The following is a 20212-nucleotide window of genomic DNA, read 5'->3' as shown; positions in this document are numbered from 1 at the left end:
ATCATACAAAAAAATTAGTTACACTTAGAAAATAATTTGATATTGAAATTTTCAAGTTTTTGGTTGTTCTCTAAACTTATCTTTAAATTGTCACGTGATTTAATTTAATATAATGAACACAAAAATAAGTTTAATATCTTGAATCATTAAAAATAAGAGAAAATAATGTGTCAGGATTGAAAATATTAATATCTGGGAAGGATCGAATTAACTCAAATTTAAAAGATCAAACATCATATAATTTTTGTTTGAAAGACAATTACAGTAAATAATATCAAACAAATTTTATCTATATTAATGGTTGATAATTTAATAAATATAATTATAGTAAATAATTATAAAAATTATCTTAATTAATTAATCATATAAATACGGGTGTCTGAAGCCAAACTCAGTTCTGTTCTGTCCTCTTTTCTCTGTTTCTCCCTTTCTCTCTGTCTCTCTCTCGCTCTTCTTCTCATCCAGCACCGAGTCACAGACTCACCGATCTTCCGATTCCCTTTCGTCTTGGTTTATGAGGTATCTTCTTTTCCTTTTCCTTTCTTCTATGCGCTTTTGCGTTTCGCATTTCACGTTTCGCCGATCTAAACTATCGTTACACCGATCCCTTTCTCAATTCCCCTTTCATAATAGATCAACAATTTTATTTTTATTTTTTATTTTCCGTCGCGATTTTCGTAGATCCGGAGCCTTCTCTGATTCGTTTTTCAGAAACCTAAAATTTAGGGTTTCCCTAACACCACCTGATCCACCCACTCCGATTCGATTTCGATTTTGAGGCCTTTTTGCCCCCTTTAGTTAAATTATTATTATTTTTACTCATATCTATATAAAGATTGAAATCATTATTGCTTTTTTTTTTCTTTTTCGGTCACTAATCCTGATTTTATTTTTTTTTTGCAGCTCGAAGGAGAGACCCACTCTTGGGTACGATTCGTTCTTTCTTCCTTAACGATAATACTTTGTTTTCTTGTTCTATGTTTTGTATGACTAAGACATGATTTTTTAATGCTACATCACTATATAACGATGTCGTTTGCTTAATTAAATTGTCATGCTATGAACATTTCAAAGGAAGGAAAATGAAAATAATGTCTTTTAACTAACAAAAACTTTTTTTCCCATTGGTTTTCTTATCTTCCTTCCTTCCTAACATCCTTAGCATACCCCAATTGATTTTTAGGGTTTTGCGTTCTTAATTTATACTCCCCTTGTATTCTCTGGCAAATGAACCCCACTTAAATTTTTTTTATGGCTTAGATTCGTTATACCTTTTGCAGCGAGTGTTAGAGGGTTATTTCATTTAATTATGTAAGTCAGTAAGTGGTACTATGCATACAGCTTTGGTATTTTGTAGGCTATTGCATGTAGCTTCTATTATTGTGTTATTTATCATGTATGTATAATTTATGTTGAGGCTCTTTTCTTTTGTTTATCTCAATCCCCAGTGGCACGCGGATTAAGACCCGCAAACGGAATATTGCTGCGCCGCTGGACCCTGCAGCATTCTCGGATGCAGTGGTCCAGATTTATTTGGATAATGCTGGTGATCTGGTAATGTTACCGTTGCATTCATTTGTTTAATGTTTGCTTTGCATCCATACTGTCTCTCTCTGATTTATTCATAAAACTGATTTTGTAATTTCTGCTTGCAGGAACTTATTGCTAAGAGCATTGAATCTTCAGACCTTAACTTTTCAAGATACGGCGATACCTTTTTTGAGGCAAGCTTCCTAAACTATCTGAAAACCTTTACTCTCATTGTTGATTGCAGTGCAATGGGTTTTCAATGAGCTATCTGGAAATCAATTTTGGATTGTGATTATAGAGATGCATAATTCATGGTATTATTGCATTCATTCTTTGATGCTATCTATAACTATTATGGTGTGGCAGGCTTAGATGCTTTCCGATTTATCAAGACCTTCTCAATCTATGTGTGCTTGCACATAAATGATCGTAGTTTTTCACTTCTCTCTCTTTAGGTTGGGGCTGTTGCCCAGTGATACAAGGCACTGCCATAATTAACTTGAAATCTATGTCCTGATATTTTGTTTTTGCTAATTTGCTCAAGTTTAGAATTCCCCTGTTTTTGATGATGACATTTTATTTCCTTACATATTCCATTTACTAGAGCATCAATAAAGTCACTATCTAATTTTAATGTTCTTGATGCATTCTGTATCTCTGGTTTTTACTGTTCTGTTGATTTGTGTCTGACTTACCAATCTCTTGATGCATTCTGAGTAACTATTCCTTACTTTTGCATTACTTCAGGTTGTTTTCACTGGGGGTCGTACACAACCTGGAACTACCAAGCCTGATGAGGGGGACCGCCATCCATACTCTATAATAGAGTGTGAGCCTAAGCGGGAAGTCATTTTACCATCTGTAATCTACATACAAAAGATTTTGCGGCGAAGGCCATTTCTTATCAAGAATCTTGAAAATGTCATGCGGAAATTCCTTCAGTCCTTGGAGCTTTTCGAGGAAAATGAGAGGAAAAAGTTGGCAATCTTCACAGCACTTGCTTTTTCCCAGAAGCTGTCTGGTCTCCCACCAGAAACTGTGTTCCAACCACTTCTTAAAGATAACCTTGTGGCCAAAGGGCTAGTTCTGTCATTTATGACTGACTTCTTTAAGGAGTATCTGATTGACAACAGTCTTGATGATCTTATTTCAATTCTAAAACGGGGTAAAGTAGAGGAGAATCTTTTGGACATTTTCCCCCCTACAAAAAGATCTAATGAAGCCTTCTCTGAGCATTTCACGTAAGTATTGCTTATTAGTGAAAATTACATATCTTCATAAATATGCTTTTAAATTATTGGTTTTTGTTACTTGTTTAGGCCATTGGATCTTATTTTATTTTACTTTCAGCAGTTCCAACAGCCTTGATGATCTCAACTTGTGAACGATTATTTTTGCAGAATATTAATACTCAGATTAACTTAGTGCAATGTTTTGCTGAATATAATAATATAATATTAAAGCTATCCTGTCTTTTCATTTTTGTACTTGACCTCGAATAATCTTAATTCTTAAATATGTGTTAGAAAGATTTGCAAGTCTTGATTATTATGGTTTTGTTAAACATTTTGGCTTAGCCGAGCACATGCTGCTTCTTTTTCTTTCTGCCAGAGAAATGGAGTTGAATAGACTGCATGAGGCTTGAATTGCAGCATGAAATTATGCCTTACAGTGCTAGAAAGTAGTCAATTACCATTTTGCTGTTATTTGAAGTGTGGAATTTTACATAAAATGTTTCTGAATCTGCTGTAGCATTTGGCTTGATTTGGACATTTGCTAGTTGATCAGTTTTAATATTTAAAATTTGGGAGGGGGTATAGTCTTATTTTCATTTAATTGCTACTTTGCCTAACATTTTATAGTTGGATATTTAGTTAGACTAGTATACTGTGTTTTTGTCATTCCCTATTGTTCAGTTAACTATGGTGGAAACTTATGTAACATTGTTAACTTTTTAGCAAGGAAGGACTGGTGGCCTTGGTGGAGTATAATGAAAAGAAAAATTTTGAGGTGAAACTTAAGGAAATGAAGTCTTCTTTAACAGCACAGTTAACAGACGAGGCTGATACATCTGAAGTCATTGAGACTGTGAAGCTGCGAGTTAGAGATGCTAAATTGCCGGACATTGAGGTGGTGCGGATCTTGTGGGATGTTTTAATGGATGCTGTTCAGTGGTCTGGAAAAAATCAGCAACAGAATGCCAATGCAGCCCTTCGTCAGGTATCCTTTGGATATTTTGCTTGTATGCCAAATGCAGACCTTGTGTACTTGAGGAGTTTTGAAAATTCTTGTTTTATGAGCTTAGTCAAGTTCTAGGTTTTTACTTGTAGGAATTTATTTGGTGGTTATTTACCTTCTTTTTTTTCATATGAACATCTATAGTCTCATGTCCACTTTCAGTGGTTTTACCTATTTTCAAAGAACTGCTGAGGAGCTTATGGATATTGTGTATTCGTAAGCTAGCTGAGTACTCTGCTTGACTTTGTGTTCTGAGTGGTGGATATTTTGTTCTTATATAGTGTTAAGACACAAGTTGACTTGTTTTAATGGTTACATAAACTTTTAGCGAATGGATTTGACATGTAGCTGCATATCAAGAAAACCAGTTAGTTTTTTTTTTTGCGTGACATGCTTTATCTTTGTAAAAAGTTGTTGACGACAGCACTGTGTTCATGGTGAAGGTAAAAACTTGGGCAGAATTGTTGAATACATTCTGCACCACTGGGAAACTTGAGCTGGAACTGATGTACAAAGTACAGATGCAATGCTATGAGGATGCTAAACTGATGAAGCTGTTCCCTGAGATTGTTAGATCTCTTTATGACCAGGATGTGCTGGCTGAAGATACCATTCTTCATTGGTTCCGAAAAGGAACAAACTCCAAGGGCAGGTATGAAATCTTTTCTAGACACTTGTCCTACTACAATAAAACTTCATCTCCTTGGGGTGTCTGGAATCTATCCTTTCACTATACATATGTTACTTACTGCTGCTTATTTGGAACTGGTACAGGCAAACCTTTGTGAAGGCGCTCGAACCCTTTGTTAATTGGCTGGAGGAGGCTGAAGAGGAGGAGTAAGTCTGGTGGAGGTTCAGGGCTAGGGCTGAAGAAATTATCTTGTCTTGCAGCCCTTGTACCATTAGCTAAGATATTGGCTTGTAGTCTCATAAGTTCAGTTCTGCCTAGTACTAATTATCTATTTAATTTGTGTTTGTGTTTGACTCCTTCATCTTGCTCTCGGGACATATCACGGTGCCTGTGTTTTCCGCACGCCACATTGATATGTTATACGAGTGCATTATTGTATTTTGAGTGATTATTTCAATAATGAGTGTACTCCTTTCCCTGTTGACTTGTTATCGTTTTTCCCCAAAATTTTAACGCAGCGATTGGACGTTGAAACTGAGTTCACTGCTTTTGGCTAATTCTATGCGTTGTTTGTTAGCTTTATCGAATTGAATGTGAACGTGAGTATTGTTCAAGGGGAAGAAGAAAGTAGGAATCTTACCTCATAACATTTATGTGTCAGAACCACCACAATCAATTTTCTATTATCTTTTTTTCTCAATTGTTTGGGCATCAATCTTTTATCTTGTACAATCCATTCCATAAATAAGCCAAACACATGAAGTTAAAGAATTTTAAAAACCAAGCGTACTTTCTATTTGAAAAAAGAGAAAAAAAAAAAACTTCTAAAAAACTAAGCGACGTAACTTAAATATAAAACTCCTTTCCCTCCTATCCTTATTGATCAATGTGAGATAATAAAATGAAACTTGGATGAATGGTGTGTGATTCATGTATTCGATCTTAGGTAGATAAGATGTTGTGTTTGACTTATTGTTGGAAGAAGAAAAGTAAATACTAAATATGTAGTACTTAAATGCTATTTTTTTATGAACTTTTTTACTCTTGGTTTCTTTAAAGCGTCTTTTAAGTTGGAGCGTAAATAAGTTATTTGTGAATTATATAAATATAAGATTGTTAGCTAAAGTATGAAATGTTCAGTCAAAGTTTAAGTTTATAGTCAACTTCTAAAATTTTAACTAAATTAAGTTTAAGCTGAGTCATTTAAAAAAGTGAAATAAGTTTGAGCGACATTATTTTATTTTACCGGCCGAAGCCTAATATCATCAATATTTTAATACGGTTTTCTTTTTTTACAGGCCGAAGCCTAACATCGCCATGTAGAAAGTGTTGCTTATACCCTATTAATGAAGAAAGAAAGTTCATATTTTTTCTTAATGGTATTGGTCAATGGTCATTTATCACGACTATTTGTTGATGTTGTTCAAATAACATAGCTTAAGATATTGATGGGTGTTTGGTTAATTTTTATTCATACTCTCTTTCTTAGCACTCCCACATCATATTGATATATTTGTTCTTCTTCTTTAATCATACTGATAAATTTTTAAATAACAACACTTTTGCTGCTTCTTTTTTTATACTATAAACAACAGCATTTTATTTTAACAAGTAAATCAATTATAAGGTATTGAAAATATGATATGAATTTAATGCTAGTTAATATTTAGTATAATAAATTTTATTTTATTGCACCATTACAAATCAATTAGAAATTTATCAAATATATTAAATTGCCACAAACAAAACAGAAGTAGTAATATTATGAAAAAATAAAAATAAAAAAACACAGCAACAGCGAGCATCTAGATTCTAGATTGAGGTTCCAGATGCATGGTTCTGATGGGTTGCAATTGTGATTTCACTTCATCCAACACACAGACATCACTCACTTCCTTTCTTCTTATGAGGAAAAAGAAAAACTGAAGCTAAGGAAAACAACCGAGTGTTGACAATGGCACTGTCGTGTCTCACTCTCACTGCCAACCCTTCTTCCGTTATCTGCAAATGCAAAGTGTCCCTCCCCACCGCCCCCCACGCGCTCGACGCCACCTACATCCGACGCGCTGCCCACCTCGCCGACAAATCCGCCGGCTTCACCTCCCCCCACCCCAACTTCGGCTGCGTCATCGTTTCCCCCTCCGGCAAAGTCTCCGGCGAGGGCTACCTCTACGCCCAGGGCACCACTGCCGCCGAGGTCCAGGCCGTCGCCTCCGCCGCCGAACTCTGCCGCGGGGCCACCGCCTACCTCAACCTGGAGCCCAGCGACTGCCATGGCGACCACAGCGCCGTGTCTGCTCTGCTCCAGGTTCTTGTTCTGTTTGTTACCAAACCCACATGTGTGTTACAGTTAAGATGTTGTTGTTTTGCTCACGAATACGATGTTGTGTTGTTGGGCTCTAGTTTGTGTTTTGTAGTTGATAAATGATCCTACCCTGTGTGTGAAACCAAACTAGGGAGGGGTCAAAAGGGTTGTGATTGGAATGAGGCATCCCCTGCAACATCTCCGTGGCAATGCTGTCCGTGCACTCAGAAACCAAGGACTGCATGTTGATCTTCTTGGAGAGGATCTCACTAGTAATCTCATTGAGGTGGGTGTCCAATGCTGAAAATCTCTTTTGGTTTTTGTTTCAATTTAACAATAAAAAGTAACATAATTCGACCACTGAGTGTCAATCAACTGACACATAGTTGTTTTAGCTTAATCAGTAGTATCAGATTCAAGTTATGGGTATGCAGTTGCATTTAATACTCAGAGTGAGTTTTGCTGCACGTAGTGGTCTTACTCAATTTGAATTGGATTTTCTCCCATGAAGGATATATATGTGTTTTCATAAAAAAAAAAAAAGCAACTATGTCTACAATGTTTATGGCTTTTTGATAGACCTTGGTGTGGTTGATTGGTATGCTTTTATTCACATACATGCATGGCTTTGTTTTGTTTGCAGGATGCACAGAAAGAGTGTCTTCTTGTCAATGCACCTTTGATTTGTAGAGCTTCTTTGCGTGTTCCCTTTTCTGTTCTTAAGTATGCCATGACCCTTGATGGTGAGACGAGAATTCTATTCATTTTCCCTTTCTTGAATGAATTATAGTAAAAAATTGCATTGCGTTGGTGTTGGTGTTTGTATTTGTCTTTTTTACCTTCCTTTTGCTGCTGCAGGAAAAATTGCTGCTACCACTGGCCATGCATCATGGATAAGCTGCAAGCAGTCTAGAAATCTAGTTTTTGAGTTAAGAGGCCGAAGCGATGCTGTTATTGTGGGAGGAAATACAGTTCGAAGGGACAGTGAGTATTGTTGTTACTGTCTTCAATTCTCTCTGAATTAGAATTTTTATAGCTTACCTCCTTTCAAACTTACTCAGATCCAAGACTAACTGCCAGACATGGAGGGGGGCATATGCCAATGCGCATTGTAATGACCCAGACTCTTGATCTTCCAGAGGAAGCAAACCTGTGGGATATGTCTGAGGTTTCTACCATAGTTGTAACACAAAGGGGTGCAAGGAGGAGTTTCCAGAAGCTGCTTGCATCAAAAGGAGTTGAGGTTGTGGAGTTTGACATATTGAATCCCCGAGAAGTAATGGAGTATTTCCATGATTGTGGATATCTTTCAATTTTATGGGAATGCGGAGGAACATTGGCTGCATCTGCTATTTCATCTGGAGTAATTCACAAGGTGTGGTTCATACTTTCATTTTTCTTTTTCTCTGGGAAAAATTTAAATGAAGTTCCACTTGTTATTGGCATAGTTAGGATACTTTTCAATTGTTGCAACTCATTTAAGGCCATGTACTATGTAGTATATTATAGGCTAATAATAGATGGGCAACAGAAGGGTTATACACAATCTTGAGACATTCACTGATTGCTTTCCTATGTTTTGATCATCCACCAAAATGATCAGTGATACCATATTTCTTGGCCTTTTGAGAGTGGGAAATGGAAAACTATTGAGCTAAATGGAGTTTTCTATATTCTTAATTTGATGATAATAGTTACTTGTTTTTCTTGTACTAGGCCGAAAAGAATAAAATTTTATCAGATATTAAAGTGCGCTTCTATGTAGTTGTTGTTTTGTTTTGGGGAGGAGGTTGCAGTGACAATTGACAAAGATACTACCCTTAACAAATGCTCCATTTGTTTGGATGGTTGTACTTATTAATGTTAGACAAATTCCAATGAGAATTAATTTGGCTTAGTTGGCTTTATCTTGTTTGATTTTTTTATTATTATTATTATTATATGTTGGATAATGGTGATATTATGCATTCCAGGTTTATGCTTTTGTTGCTCCTAAAATTATTGGTGGAAAGAATGCACCATCTCCTGTGGGTGATCTTGGGATGGTTGCGATGTCACAGGCTTTAAATCTAATTGATGTTTGCTATGAGCAGGTTAGTTGGAGTTCATTTGTGTTTCCTTTATATATATACGCTGAACCTCCCCTCCTAAAAAAAAATATATGTTTGATCTATGCATCTATTGCTTAATGTATAATACATCTAGGGAAAACTTTATGATATCTCTAGCATTGGATATTTTAGTTGAAGTAATTTCCCAGTTGCGCTGCCTTGCTCTTGATATATAATATATAATGTCTTTGCATTTCTTTGATGAGGTTTTGTTACTGGATACTGTATACAGGTTGGGCCCGACATGCTTATTAGTGGATTTCTTCAGCCCTTACCAGACATGGTACCTGTAATCCCATCACTCAATGAAACTTTTGTTGTTGATCCCACTGTCTCACCATATGAGTCAAGGATCATATTTTTCTATAAAACATGGGATCCTTACGGTGTGTTGTCAAATTACTCTCCTCATCCCATTCAAATGCCTGATGAAAATGGTGATTGTGTGACTTGGATGAGTGTTGAGCATTACTACCAGGTACTTGCTTTTTTGCATTAATTATATAATTCTGTTTACGTTTGCTGTTTTATTGCATAGCTTATAGATAAAATTTGATGTGTAGGCTCACAAGTTTATTCGGGTGGATGATCCTTTGGCACAAGATTGTGTTGAAAGGATTAAATCTGCAATAAGTCCAGAAGAAGCTGCAAGAATAGGAAGGTCAATGCAAAAGCAGAAACCTTATCTGGTATAATCCTCTGTGGTTTTCAAACTTTTCTCAAAATCTGATCTTGTCCTACTGACTGGGAGACTTGATTGACAACAATATTTCCCTTCTGGCTTTTGTCACGAATCAATATTCCTAAAAGCTTAACATAATGTTTGGTTGGAGGGGAATGGCAGGAGGAGGAGGGGGGATTTAAAAAATAGCTTGATTTGTTAAGATACTTGAGGGGAGAGGAGGGGAAATAAAGGGGCCAAAATCTCTCCTCTTTCATATTTTCTTTCCTTACCAATCTTGGGGAGATTGGGGAGGGAGGGAAATAATATTAAATGCTTCTAAACTTTTGACTGAATTATTCTTAGTTTGAATACTTGAACTTAATGCTTTTATTTGTTTACTGTATCGGTATAATAGTAAATAACCACATGCCCCCCATTACCTTGTGCTAAATTTAACTTTGGAAGAATAGGGGCAACAAGAATTGAATTTCAGAATAGAGCTTTGATATTAAGCCATGAACCAACTATCGCATACTAGGCATGCTTTTAGCCGTATTGCAGAAGTCACTATATGCAGTAGATTGGTTTTCTAACGAGATGCTTGTTTGCATACTTATTTATATGAGTTGTGGCGAGTATTCATTTCTAAATCTATACCTAAAAATCATTTTAGTTCTTGTTATTGCATAATGCATATGCTAGTTTAAAACTTCAAAACACATACCAAATGACTATGTAATATACATTACGCTAGTGTCATGGTGTCCAAAGCATGTATGTTGGATTGGTTCCTCTCCCTTTTCCTTGTTAGAGGACTAAAACTTACTTTTTTTATTGGGCACCCAGATAAGGTCTGACTGGGACAACATAAAGATCGATGTCATGTACAGGGCACTGAAATGCAAGTTCTCAATCTACCCGCAATTGAATTCTATGCTGCTATCTACTGCTGGTTCTGTTCTAGTTGAGGCTTCACCACATGATCTGTTTTGGGGTAGAGGCCGAGACGGAGAAGGCTTAAATTATCTTGGAAAACTGTTGATGAAATTGAGATCAGAGTTTCTTGGGGAGTCTTCATCATCAAGTGAGACCCCTAGTTTAACTGTATAATTTTTTCAAAGGGAAGAGTAACAATATTTTGATGTAGAACTACCAAAACTGCTTGATGTGCAACTTGTCCCGGGCAAAACCATGTCACCATCTTATTAGTTTACTGATCAAGCCTTCTGTTTTGCTTAAGAGGGACTTTCATTCAAGTCTTCAACCATGTTCCAAGTTTCTTTTATGTGGCGTTTCCCATTTTGATTATTAATACTTAATTGTACTTTAGGTACTCTTACTATTGTCATTTCTCAATTTTTTCTCTTCATTCTGTTTTCACAAATTTAATGTCCACTATTTTAATTGTGTAATTTTGGTTCATCTGCTAACTCGACATACAATATTTAACAAAAATATCAATGAGAATGTGCAATAGAGTGTTACATTAGCATTTCTGTAAATATTAGAGGTCAAATTAATAGATGGATAAAAAAGGCCGAGTTAAAATAGTGGAAGATCAAATTCGTGAAATATAAAGGGAGAATTAAATTCAAAAGGTAACAATAATAGAGAGACCAAGAGTATAATTAAGCTTTTTTTTTTTTTTTTTTTTTTTAAAGAAAGTGTCCCAGTGATATGGTTATGGATGGATTAAATTGGTATTATTGGGACCATAAAGAGGCCCCATACAAAGATGGGCCAACCAGGCACTGTCGATTAACACATCTAATGTCAAAGAGTTAGGAACATGACCTGCCAGTTTTTGAACCCTATCAAACTCTTCCTCTAAATATTGTTAAGTGGAATGAAAAAGACTAATAGAAGTAAATTGATTGAGAGCCATAGACATGTAGTTCTCTCGCAAAGGATAGAGAGAGAGTTACGGAAATTTTTCTTTAAGGGTAAAAAGCTAGTGTTTGTCAAGTGCTCACCCAAAGCTTCTCAACTCCCAGGGTCACGGGAAGTGTCGGTGATTGATGAGGACGTTTACTCAATCATGGTTAGGGAGGGTTTGTTTGCATTAAGTGACGGGCCTATGCAGCAATCTCTATTTCAATTTTGAAGTCACTTATTCTATGAATCATTGACTTTAAGCAATTGCAATTCTTTAGGTTATGGGGTTGATACCCCTCTTTGTTTTCATCTAGAGCTAGAATCACTTTGGACAAAATAAGTAAATAGCATATAACAAATTACGATTGGTTAGAGTTTTGGATTATCAAAATTAATTTTGTGGAAGATAAAAAATAAATTTTGTTGTGAACATATTTAATTTAAGGGTGAGTTATATAATTGTTTGAAAAAAGCATCTATATTTATATTTTAAAATAATTTCACTTTAGTACTTTACTATCGGAGAAAGATTATTTATTTAAAGTCACTTTGAAGCTTCAAAGTGTTATATAAAACACAAATGTACTTTATCAATATTGATTTTTAAAATTAATTTTATTAAAATAAAAAACTAAACCAACCAAAGACAAACATTTAGGATTCATTCAATAGTATAACAATCATAATAGGTAGCATTGGTGATATTTGTAGGGACAACAATGATGGTTACAACTTGAGGTAGAGAAACAATGAAATGAAAATAATAATATTAGTGATGATGATACCAATAATAATGCTCATACTAACGGTGAGGATAAAACAACAAAGGTAACAAGGGTGGATTGCGATAATAACAATCATGATAAAGATAACAAAAGTTAACAATAGAAATTATAATGGTGATAATGATAATAATAATGATGAAATGAACATTAGTACTAAAACATTTGTATAGTGAGAGGATGATAGTAAAATGAAAAAAAAAATATTTATTCTTTTATGATCTCTTCGATAGGGTGAAAAAAATGAATTAAAATAAAAGTTTGAAATTAGAATAAAGGATAAAAATATGAGTTTCATATTATTTTATTGTTCATTTCTCTTCTTTTTTATTTTATTTTTTTCCGAACAAACAGGTCTTATTGAATTATTTTTTAACTAATAAGGAGGAAAAATAACTTTACTCTGTCTTATTAACTCGTTAAATGATGAAATAAAGAAATAATAGTTTATTTTGTCCTATTTATCTTTATCTTTATTTTAGTCACTAAATGAGAGCTTAAGAAATAAAGTTAGAAATGTCTTTGTTAAAATATAAATATATGTTCGTCTTCCTTAGACACAGTCTCTTATTTTAAAGTGTGCACAATTGGCAAAACTATTATTCTTACAGCGAGAACACGGTACATCTATGGTGTGCAACACGTTTAAACAAAATCTTCTAACTGCTCCTTTCTGTATCTTTATAGGAACGAGAGAGAGAAAACAAAACATAGCTTTGAAGTTTCTATGCTTTGCCATCACAATTGCACATATAGATCCTTCCCCTACATTTAACGTCAACCTTCAGCCCAAATAATAAATAAAATAATATTCACATTAAAGAATATATTCACTAAGGAATCCTAAAAACAGTTTTACACATGATTAGGAGAAATCGTGTTTATTTATTGAGTACATCATCTAATGGTCTTTTTCAGAGGTGGCATGCATGGAGCCTCTGGTTGTAGTGCTTATGGTGTCTTAATTAAGTGTGGGAAAGATTCAGAATTTCACTAAAAATTTACTTTCTTATTTCTTTGGGACTAAAGCCCGTTGAAGGCTTACTTAGTCATAGATAGGGGTTTTTAAAATCAAACTAAATTGAGCATAAAAATAAAAATCGACCCAGAAAATTGTAAATCATAAAAAAATCGAAGGATATCAATCTGATTTAGTTTTTATTTTTTTCAAATCTCACGGTTCAGTTTAGTTTTTGGTTTGAAACGCAGAAATCAAATCAAACCAAATCGAATTGTAATTATTAGTTTAATATATGACTCATATTAGTCATATATGTATATGACAATGTAGATTTAAGCTTACGTGAAACAAAAATACTTACATTCAGTCTAAATCTAAGATTAAAACGCTTAACATCCAATCTCCCATCTCTTATGAAACCTTAAACTAAAAGCCTAAAATCACTTTTTCTGCTACCCTCCCTGCATTTCCAGCAACAACTATTTGACGACAACATTTACTATTTTTTAGGTTTAGTCATTAAAACCTAGAAGTATTGTTTTTACTTTTAAGTTTAATGATTTATTATTTAAGTTGAAAGTTTAAGTTGACCATTTATACCGTTTATTATTGAACTAATTATTATTTAAGTTTTGTCTAATTATAACAAAATTTTTAAATATATTTTTAATACCCACTAACAGAAGTTTCAAATCATAAAAATTTAATCAAACCAAACTATAAAATATGCACTTAATTTTCTTGTTTGATTCAAACTAATTTTAAATCAAAATTACACCAAATCGTATCATAAACATCCCTAATTATAGGAATGACAATGGGACGGGACAAAGACATATTTATCTATCCCGTCTCCATCCCTACAAAAGGCAGGATAAAGATTTGAGTTTGGATTTATAAAGGATACAGGTGGAAAAATGAAATTTAACCTGATCCCATCAGATTTTATTGAGTTTAGAGAAACCCAAACCCATCTCACATTTTTTTAAAATATCTGTGCATATACTTTAAATAAATCGTAATTAAGTTATTAATTATATTTTAATTCAATCATTATATATAACTTAATAAAATATAAATAACATAAATATATTTAAGAATTAAATTATATTTTTAGTTAAATATATAATTTTTAATTTTTTATAATTAATAATATAATTATAATATTATTTATTTAACTATTAAAATAATTATTCTATATTATAACAATGATAAATAATAAAGTATGAAAATAATTATATAATTAATAATTGCATATATATATAATATAATTATATATAAATATATAACTATATAACTATATTATTAAGAATTATAAAAATATATGCAGCAGAACGGGTACGGAAGCAGGACATTTAAAGCGAATTTTTCTAATCAAAATCAAAATGAGATCCAACAAATACCTACGAGTTCAATTTTTATTGCAAAACCTACTCACTCATACTATGCATGGCTCATATATTTTGCTAGACAATCCACAACTCTTTTAGTAGGGGGATTCATATACATATTATATTCATTTAATAGGGGATTGATATTTTGTAAGGCAACTTTTTGGTAGTTTCTGTAACTCACGGTTATCGTAGCAATTGCACTTCTTGTGACAATTGTTTACCCCCTTAATATTAATAAACCTTTTTGCAGTGAAAAAAAAATTCACAACTCTTTAAGCGTCCAATTTTTTTTTTTTAAAAAAAAAGCGTAAGCGATTTGTTATTTAACTTAGAACAATTAAATGTAACAATGTGTGGAGACAAACAAATCATGTAACTTACACTCTTGGTAAGACTTTTAGATTTCATTCTTGTCACCAAGTTTTTGAATGTATCACTCATTGTATTGAATCTCTTATTATTAATGAAATGATATAAAATGGTTCTTTCTTAAAAAAAAAAAATAGAACAGTTAAAAAAGAATTGAAAAACAAAATGGGAAGGAGCAGTGCATTAACAGTTATCAGAATCGCCATTTAAAACGTTTACAATTTAACTTCATAAAAAATTTCCGAGTGGGAACGGTTGAAATCCATTGTTTTACTTTTTTGAGTAATTATTGATGTCTTATTGGTGATGTGGTTAACTTTGAAATTAATAAAACATACAACTTTTGAAATTTTGAGTGAATCATTTAAAACTGAAGCTTTCACTGTCATTCATATTATATTATAGTATAAAATAAAATTTAAATTAATTTGTCACATAAATGATTAATCCGGTTGGACACTACACTCTCGGGAGTTATTCTGGGTTCCATCATCGAATTAGTTCTCCACGACAAAAAAAAAACAATTACTTTTTATAAAATAAAATCCTTTTTTTTTCTTCACTACCTTATGTATAAAGTGAAAACGTGCATTGCTTCTCGTTGTGGTAGGAAAAATTTGTGATTTTTTAATGATAAAAGTTTGATCAACTTACATCAGCTAATCGCACCCAACTCCAAGCATACTTTTTTGAAAAAGTCAATCCATCATTTGTCAAAGGCAGATAAAGTTAATTGTTTGATTTAAGAGTTTTATGAAGTTATTATTAGAAAAAAAAAGTAAAACAATTATAAATTTTAATTCTATTTTATAAAATACATGAAAGGACAAAATAGATGCATAGTTTTAGTGATAATCATTGAATTTACTTTCATTTTTCAAGGCTTTCTGAAAAATTATGTAAATATTTTTTGTTATTTTCATTATGGGAAAACCCTAAAAACAAACAAAAATATATATTGAAAATAATATGGCAACTTTATAAGTATTAATAGAAACGTATCAAAATAGAAAACTAAAAGTAAACTAACCACCCTCTGATTTGTGTTACTATTTTGCACCAAAATTTGAAAATAAGGAAATAAAAATAATAATATTTTTATAGTTATGAATGCAAACATGTAAATTGAAAATGAGAAGTATAGGAAAAACAAACAAACAAAATAATTTGAAAGTCTTTTTCAGCCAGATAAGATAGCTACACTAATTTCTGGATTAATTAATTACCATCACGCAAATAAATAAACAAACAGAACTTGTTCTTGCCTAAAGCCCAAAACATATGGTGCGGAATTGAATCAAACATTCCTTCGTATTTTTGTTAAAATGAGTGGTTTTGACAAATTCCTTTTTTTTTTAAAAAAAAAAAAGTGGTTTTGACAAATAGATTGTTTGTGAAGTCATTTTAATTAGTTTATAATATATTTGGCTAATTTATAAATTTATTTGACTATAATAGAAGCATTTATTAAATAAAATTATATTATTAATTTATATTTTTTCAGATATTATGTAAAGTAGTGATTAAGTGTATAATTAGTTGTTATTTTTTATTTTAACTCTTGATATTTTAATAAAATTTATCATTTGATACCTCCTTTAATATTACACAATTTGTTTTATTTTTTTTATTATGACATTTTCTATTTTAATTATTTAATGAAATATTTGACCTTTAATTAAAAATTAAAAAGGTTCAAAATGAACTAAAAAATTATAAATATAATGATCTAAAAACGTATTTCATCTATAAAAAATACATAAACAAGACTTTTTATATTGTCATAATTAATTTTACTAAATATATATAATTCAATAAATTAAGTTAATAACTTTCAACTAATATTTACAACAACAAAAAAAAAAGCTTTCATTTCAACTTATAGTTAAAATTAGTTTTTGAACGTTTGGTTAAGTTTTATCTAATTCATTAACTACACTTCTCGAATACAACCAAAATTAGTATTAGTGAATTTCATAAATGATTCTTTCCCTTATCTGATCATGCATGCTTGACAATATTATGTATATGACCATTTCACTTTTCTTTCCAGATCGGCAAGATAATTGCCGTAGCCTCTTTCGAATGTTGAAAAACGTGATTTTTAATTACCTTGGTAATCTTTTTGCAATGATTATAAAAAATAAATAATTGTTTATAAATATTTTAATTTTCTTATAGTTATGCTATTAACCTCTTGACTACTATAAATTATTTCTGTTTATGAATAAAAGTTTATATAAAATAATTAAAATATAATTTTTAATCATAAGATAGATTATGTGATATATGATATTTTTAAATTTTCAAAACTAATTCATTGATGTTTTAATTAATAATGTTCCAAACTTTGTATAAATGTATTTGAGTAAAATGCACTAATATTTCTGAAGTTTCGTAAAATTATATAAATTTTTCCAACTTATTTTTATCCCTACACTCACCCTCTTAATTATTTTAAAAATATTATATCATCATTATTTTATACACTATACTAATACCTCTAAATTATTTGAAACATATTACACCGTATTTTTCTATAAGAGAAATTAATTGATTTTAATTTCCTAAATAATATACACTAAGTTTAACTTTCCTAGAACTGTTAAAGAATATGTTTGATGGTCAGGACAAAAATAAGATAGGATAATTATCTTATCATTTATTGTTTGTTATCCAATAGGATATGATAGTATTATCTTGATACTTATCATAGTTTATTTTTCATCATAAGGAGGAGTTATGCTATGATCAATAGAATAAAATAAGAGCTTAAAAACGTTATTTATTGACTATTTTGTGAGCAACTATGTTAATGTTTTAATATATTTAAGCTTGTTTGATCTTATTTATAATTAAGTTTTGAATAAATTAGAATAACTTTAAAATATTTTAAATGTTTGATTTTTCATCTAATTTTAGTTTATTTTGTTGTATAAACAAAGGAAGAAAGAAGAGAGTTGGTGTTGGGACCCAATTCAAGATCTTTTTGAAGGAAATTTTCGAAACTCAATGAGTTAAACATGTTATCAATATGCACTTTAAGTCCGACAAATACTCCTCAAAATATGTGACCTTTCTAGATTGCATAATACTCAACAAAATAAAATGTTTACTAATTATGGCTTTTGAAAACAACAAGTATAATGATTGGATTGTAAAAATATAAATAACAAGAGTATAAATAAACAAAAAAAAGTTTTGGGATTTTTACGAGCACTTGGAGTGCAATAAAAAAAAGTAAAACAACAAAGAATAATTCATACTTCACTTATCATGATATGTCTGATCCCTATCGAAAATTTCTTTTAAAATGACATTGAACTGTGTTTCAATATCAGCTCTCTTCTTTTTTCCTTTATTTCTACAATAAAATAAACAGAAATTAGATGAAAAATCAAAACATTTAAATTATTTTAAAACTATTTTAATTTATTTAAAACTTAATTATAAACAAGTCCAAATAATATACATTAAAATATTAACATAATTATCATAAAATATCATTAAAATAAACTTCCTAAGACAATTATCATAACACTCTCTCTCTGTCTCTCCCTCTATATATATATAATATAATATTTTGATGCAAAAAATTTTTTATATCACTTTTGTATATAGTATATATAATATATGGTAATATATTAATTTGTATAACATATATATGTATATACAGTAACAAAATATATATATTATGCAATAATATATTAATTTATACAATATATATCATATTTTCTTAATCATCATGTTATCTTATATATAATAATATTAATATTAATAATAATAATTTTGACACGTAAATTTAAATTAAATTATTATATAAAATATTAAAATTTAAATTATTATTATTCAAATAATTTAAAAACCTTATATAATTGTTTATGATTATAAGATAGTAACTCCAAAAATAAAATATAATTTTGTATAGTTTAGTTAAAATGATTTTTTTATAATTTTCATAGTTTATAAAAAAAATATTTTTTTAGAAAATTATAAGTAATTTTAGTAAAGTAATATTTTTAAAATTTGAACATATCCCATCATTATTTGATCCACCCCAAATTTTATAAAATTAAAATTTATCATGTTCTTGTCCTATTATATTTTTATATTGTTCGCATTTACTATCCTATTATATTCTATCCTTGGCATCAAACCAGCCCAACGATTAATTTAAAGGCTTATAAACTTTATTGCGTATCTCTAACCTAAACGGATTTGTTTATGAAGATTAGAGACCATTCCGATGAATCCATGCAACTCTGGCCCCATTTTTATCAACATATATAATATATAATGATGTGTTTATTAATTCTCAGTTCCATGAATATCCTCATTTGCCGCCACATATCTCCATGGCTTTAATAAGTGCTCTTATCAAGCCCACACAACTTCCTCAAATTATCCTATATATATATATAAAGACATGCACACACGAGAAACAACAACATAACCTAGCTTATCTTCTCTTCACATGCTGATTGTCACATAAGTCTGTGTCAACGCAATCTTTCATGCGTCGCGACAACGAAATCAAACTATCAAAGAATAATTGAAAAACGTAGAGTTCATCCACTAAGCACAGAAGCAAAACAAGATCCACAAGAAAAGCAAATTAATGAGTATTATTATAAACTAATGTTTAATTAATCTTATAATCACATCTATCCAACTCAAGCGTACTTATTATTTCCCAACGCACTTAAATCATTAAAATGAAAAATAATTAGTTAGAAGTGAGAAATAATATATATTCAAAATGTAACATCCATATAGTATTGCTGTCACCATATTCAGTACTGTTCATGAGTATTAACATCGAATCAAACAGCTGTTGGGATCACTACTTGACCATGCATTGAGATTTGGAAAGAGCAGGTAAATTGGAACTTAATAGGCATATATTTTAATAGCATAGCAGTACTTTTTGCCTTTTAAGTTTTATCCATACTTCTATCTTAACTTATTTAAGCATATAATAGCTAATATCCTATATTCAAAAATAAAAAATAAAATGATGTTTGTATTCTCGAATGTTATTCAAAGAAAGAAATAGATAGCTATTATCATTTTTCGGATTTTCCGATGCCATCACCGAATCTAAAATCATCTCGTATTGATGTTTGACATAGTTTAGTACATATATTACAAATTGTTGGAATAAAACAAAATATATATATATATATATATATATATATATATATATATATGGAAAAGAAAATTATAAATCTGAACCATAAGATTATGAATTAGAATGTGATATGATATTTAGTTATGTGATCACTCATAATATATAAGAAGAAAATATATCTCTATGTTCACCCCTCAATTCCACAACACAAATATATAAAA

At 31.0% G+C, this 20212-nt stretch overlaps 2 protein-coding genes across 2 annotated transcripts; both read left to right on the top strand.

The window, feature by feature from the left end:
* Positions 1–380: 380 nt before the first annotated feature.
* Positions 381–4881, top strand: LOC100782537 (basic leucine zipper and W2 domain-containing protein 2). The gene is made up of 8 exons (XM_003534462.4): positions 381–519; positions 904–927; positions 1449–1554; positions 1656–1724; positions 2278–2771; positions 3489–3750; positions 4212–4420; positions 4543–4881. The coding sequence occupies exons 1-8, from the start codon at positions 515–517 to the stop codon at positions 4607–4609; spliced, it is 1236 nt and encodes a 411-aa protein (XP_003534510.1). The 5' UTR covers positions 381–514; the 3' UTR covers positions 4610–4881.
* Positions 4882–6178: 1297 nt separating this feature from the next.
* LOC100812653 (riboflavin biosynthesis protein PYRR, chloroplastic) lies at positions 6179–10812 on the top strand. Its single transcript, XM_003533534.5, has 9 exons — positions 6179–6707; positions 6856–6990; positions 7348–7447; positions 7563–7688; positions 7766–8079; positions 8678–8797; positions 9048–9293; positions 9379–9504; positions 10326–10812. The coding sequence occupies exons 1-9, from the start codon at positions 6354–6356 to the stop codon at positions 10587–10589; spliced, it is 1785 nt and encodes a 594-aa protein (XP_003533582.1). The 5' UTR covers positions 6179–6353; the 3' UTR covers positions 10590–10812.
* Positions 10813–20212: the final 9400 nt, after the last annotated feature.

Source organism: Glycine max, chromosome 9, assembly GCF_000004515.6.
Source record: "Glycine max cultivar Williams 82 chromosome 9, Glycine_max_v4.0, whole genome shotgun sequence".
Lineage (NCBI taxonomy): Eukaryota > Viridiplantae > Streptophyta > Magnoliopsida > Fabales > Fabaceae > Glycine > Glycine max.
The sequence above is the reverse complement of the archived record's forward strand: the minus strand, read 5'-3'. Positions and strand labels throughout refer to the sequence as shown.

Excerpts from the sequence above, each read along its gene's own strand:
- LOC100782537 (XM_003534462.4), top strand. Across the intron at positions 1,725-2,277 it reads ACGGCGATACCTTTTTTGAG|GTTGTTTTCACTGGGGGTCG; the intron begins GCAAGCTTCCTA and ends GCATTACTTCAG. Across the intron at positions 4,421-4,542 it reads GGAACAAACTCCAAGGGCAG|GCAAACCTTTGTGAAGGCGC; the intron begins GTATGAAATCTT and ends GAACTGGTACAG.
- LOC100812653 (XM_003533534.5), top strand. The coding sequence starts at position 6,354 with ATGGCACTGTCGTGTCTCACTCTCACTGCCAACCCTTCTTCCGTTATC. Across the intron at positions 6,991-7,347 it reads TCACTAGTAATCTCATTGAG|GATGCACAGAAAGAGTGTCT; the intron begins GTGGGTGTCCAA and ends TTTTGTTTGCAG. Across the intron at positions 9,505-10,325 it reads AAAAGCAGAAACCTTATCTG|ATAAGGTCTGACTGGGACAA; the intron begins GTATAATCCTCT and ends TTGGGCACCCAG.